Source organism: Notothenia coriiceps, unplaced genomic scaffold, assembly GCF_000735185.1.
Source record: "Notothenia coriiceps isolate Sejong01 unplaced genomic scaffold, NC01 NC01_scaffold00000491, whole genome shotgun sequence".
Lineage (NCBI taxonomy): Eukaryota > Metazoa > Chordata > Actinopteri > Perciformes > Nototheniidae > Notothenia > Notothenia coriiceps.
Window position 1 is genome coordinate 66,506 of NW_011333192.1, and position 4,160 is coordinate 70,665.

Consider the following 4,160-nt stretch of genomic DNA (forward strand, 5'->3'; position numbering starts at 1 on the left):
CAGTGCACTAGAACATATTTTGATCAATTCATTTTTGTCTAATTTATTTTTATTTATCATATTTATGAAATATTTGTTGATCTTGTTTATTGGCATTTATTATTTTTGATATTATTTATTTAAATGTATCATTTATTTAATTAATTTTTGTATTGGTTTTTCAGTTGAATTATACGTTCAGGGTAATCAACAGTTAAAAATATACTGTTCAAATTATACACATGTTTTAAAGTTCAATAAATGGATGTTTTCAAAGTCAATGAATAATCGNTCCAGCAGGAAAAGCTGGAGGCCGGAAAAGAGTGAGACAGGTAGCGCGCAAAAGTAAAAGTGGAACCGAGAGTGGTACGAGAGACAGAACGAGAGCAAGACAGACAGACATTACGAGAGCGAGACAGTTTGTCCCCGTACCACTGGTTGAAAACCACTGCTGTAGATCACTGCCGGTACGTGCGCTGGGAGCGCACCGTTTAAGTTTGAAAGTTGAAAAGTTTGTGTGTCTGAAACGCTATGTGATACAGTACAGTTTACACAGCACATGTTCTGTAGCTACTATTGCACTAAATGCTAACACTTGAATACGTTATGCAAATATGCAACTTGTTTGTTGAAATGTTAATAAATGGGAGCTTCCTCAAACAGCCATCTTATTCCCGACAATCCCCTCTGTGCACGAACCCTTACATATGGTAATTAAACATTAAAACACCTGCGGCTTATAGTCCAGTGCGGCTTATATATGTACACATCATTCAATTTAGCTGCTGCGGCTTATATTCAGGTGCGCCTTATAGTCCGAAAATTACGGTAGTTTGACTGGAATGTTCTATATAGTCTGATGACTAAAATAGTTAGTTGTCTTTGACTAAAATGCTCAGACTTTTAGTCGACTAAAACTTGACTAAATAAAAACAGGATGAAGGTGACTAAAACTAACAAGGACATTTGATACAGGACTAAGACTAAATAAAAAAAATAGCTGACAAAATCAACACTAGCTTGGATGAAAAGGAAGGAGAGAAAGTAAGTATGTAGAAAATGTCAAAAAAGGAAGATCCCATAAAAAATAAAATGTGCATTTGACAACACAGCTGGGAGTGTGAATACAAAATTCAGTTCATTTTTGAATAATAGACGTCACCGTTGAACTTCCTTCTTTTATTAATGGTATTTTTCATCGTAACAAGTCCTATGAAATGTTATGTTTGAATATGCAAATAAGGCATTATCTCAAGCAATCTTTAAGTGAATTTAGGAGAAGTCTACACACACCGACACACATATTAAAATAAACGTGCCAATATGTAAACGGTATGTTTTTTATGTCCACTAGTCTAAAAAGAAGACCTTAAGGCAGCAATATAGTCTAAATTCTCAAAATTCTCCATAAATGCTAGTGTCTCGCGTTAAGGGGGATGCCTGAAAGAGTGACATCATGTGACACACACCTCATCATGTGATCTGATAACCTCCAGGAACAGCTGATGTTACCTTCATGATCTCTGCGATCTTCTTCCACTCCTCTTGGGTGGGGTCGGTGCCGGTGGGGTTGTGAGCGCAGGCGTGGAGGACGAAGATGGAGTGCTCCGGAGCTTTCTGTTGAGAAAAGATAAGATATACTTTATTGATCTCTAATTAGGAACGTTTTCTCTTCAGAGCAGCAGGTTAAAACGAGGCTGAACGATTAATCCATTTTAAATCGAAATCGCGATTTGAAATGATGCAATTATCAATTGTTTTGTTCTTCTTGTGTGTCAGTCATCCACACCAATCAGAAGTGCTGTGCTCCANGTGTGTGTGAGAGAGTGAAAAGAGCTATTGTTTGTTTGTAGCCTTTATTTAACCAGGTGAAAGCCCCTTGAGATCAAAAGATCTCTTTTTCAAGGGTGACCTGCTATATTCAGAGCTCTGCTGTATTGGCTACAATCTTTCATCGTTGCTGTTGTATGATTGGTGTTTAGCTACGGTATTTAGCGTCTACAGCACCTCCGCTTTTAGGGTTGACGTAGACCCAAACGTCGCCCGGTGTTGTTGGGTTATGGCTAGAAAGGATCCGTCTAGTGTAAATATGACGTCACGTTGTCGTTGTAACCGGAGCGGCTCGGAAACACATCTACAGCAGTAACATGATGCAACATACACATTAATGCAGCAGCAATATTAATAGAGAAACATCAGACATAATAGTAAAACACTGCAAAGGAACATTTTATTGCACCAGGAGCTATCTTGGGACTTTTCCTGCGACAANTGGCTGCGGCTTGTTTAGAACTTTTGCTATTCGAACACGGAATATGGGACTGAGACTCTGAGTGCTAACAGCTTACGGCTGATGTTGCATTTTTCGGTTCACCATTCAGAACCGATAACGCCCTCAGTGCTCCCGCCGAATCGCGTACCTATAGGTTAACTACCTCCAGTTCCTAAACTGTAATCGGAACACGAGCATAACATGAGCCTCGCTAACGAGGCCCTCAACCCGAGCCGCCATAGCCATACGTACGTGAAGCGAGCGAGCCCTGCAGCTGGAAATGCGCGTATGTACTAATACCGGACAAGTCAAAGGTACCTCAAAAGTCCTGCAATCTGGAAAATTTTAGCACACTTGGTCAAGCATCAAGCAAATTGACTTCAGTATCTCACACATCACTGAAAACATCGCTCAAAATACAAAATTACACAAGGAAATGACTTGTATCTTGTGTAGATGCCAATTCCTTTTTCTCGTTTCTAATTAACTGCACGGACGTAATCATCTTATTTTAGAAATATACTTGTTACTTAAGACATTAATGGGCACAAAGAACAGGTTGGCCCCGCCGGGTCTTAAAAAGTCCTTACATTGATTAATCAGAATTTAGGCCTTAAAAAGCGTCGTTAAATATGATCAAAAAAATAAGAAAAGTATTAACGCAATAGAAATGATTAGAAGGTCTAAAAGTTTATCGGATTCTGAAAGTACTTCGTTCGATCCAGCGTCTAAATGTTTTTTGGGGAAATGTTGGGCTGCGAATAACCAGTACGGTAAGAGCCCTTTCAGTCCCCCAACAATCGTATGAAATAAACTCAACAATGGAACAGTAATCACTCGAACTTTGTTCCCCCGCCCCTTATCAGGAGAACACCCAGACTATAAGCTAGAACCAGCTTCAGCAGCGGCAGTACCAGAAATTCACGCCTATCCTCTCGAATTCTACGTACAAATAATATACTAAAAAATATATGGGGAAGTGTAAGTTCAACATACTTGGATTGGAAAACATTTACTTTAGTGCTTGGTGAAACCATGGAGGGAACGTGTTGAACCCCGCCGCACCTTTACGCAAAACAAAATGTGGCTGTTTGTTTTGCTCGTGCAGCGTTAGCTAGGGCAGCGTTAGCTAGTGCAGCCATCCAGCACAACAACCGGGGACCTCCGCGCCGAGCTTTGAGTCAGCGCTCCAATACCCTAAAAGCGGACGATGCGCGTGAAGCTAAATAGCCCAATCATAACAACAGCATGAAAAAGCCTATCCCCTGTGTGCCTTGGCAGGCTAGAAAGGATCCGTCTAGTGTAAATATGACGACACGTTCTCGTTGTAACTCTTGTTGTAATCGGAGCGGCTCGGAAACACATCTACAGCAGTAACATGATGCAACATACACATTAATGCAGCAGCAATGTTAATAGAGAAACATCAGACTTAATAGTAAAACACTGCAAGGGAACATTTTATTGCACCAGGAGCTATCTTGGGACTTTTCCTGCGACAACGTTGACTTGCCTGTGAATAAAAAATAAACCATAGTGTTGGTGATCTACAGTGTTGTCATTCTTCTTTGAACACCAGCAAGACCGCTAACACCCTATTTCAACAATCACACTCCCTGTCATTGACATAATTAATAGATAGTTTAGCTTCTCAGCATCATTTGCTGTGGCCAACTGATGTTAACGATCGTAACTGAAAGGCTGCCTGCCAAACGTAAACATTCAGCCACGTGACATTCAGCCAAACTCTCGCGAGAGTTTTACACAAGACGGATCCTTTCTAGCCATAACCGTGTTGTTGCGGGAGCTTGCACTAGCTAACGCTAAACTAGCTAACGCAACATTAGCAAAACAAACGCCAATTTATTTTGCAAAAGGTGCGGCGGGCTTCAAACACGTTCCCCTCCAC

General features: G+C 40.6%; 1 protein-coding gene across 1 annotated transcript in view; it reads right to left on the reverse strand.

Moving 5' to 3' along the window:
- Positions 1 to 1,452: 1,452 nt before the first annotated feature.
- hira (histone cell cycle regulator a) overlaps positions 1,453 to 4,160 on the reverse strand; it is a 21,259-nt gene continuing 18,551 nt past the window's right edge. The window contains exon 15 of the mRNA XM_010781125.1: positions 1,453 to 1,481. Within this exon, the coding sequence (XP_010779427.1) occupies positions 1,453 to 1,481 (29 nt within the window). The remainder of the gene's footprint in view (positions 1,482 to 4,160) is intronic.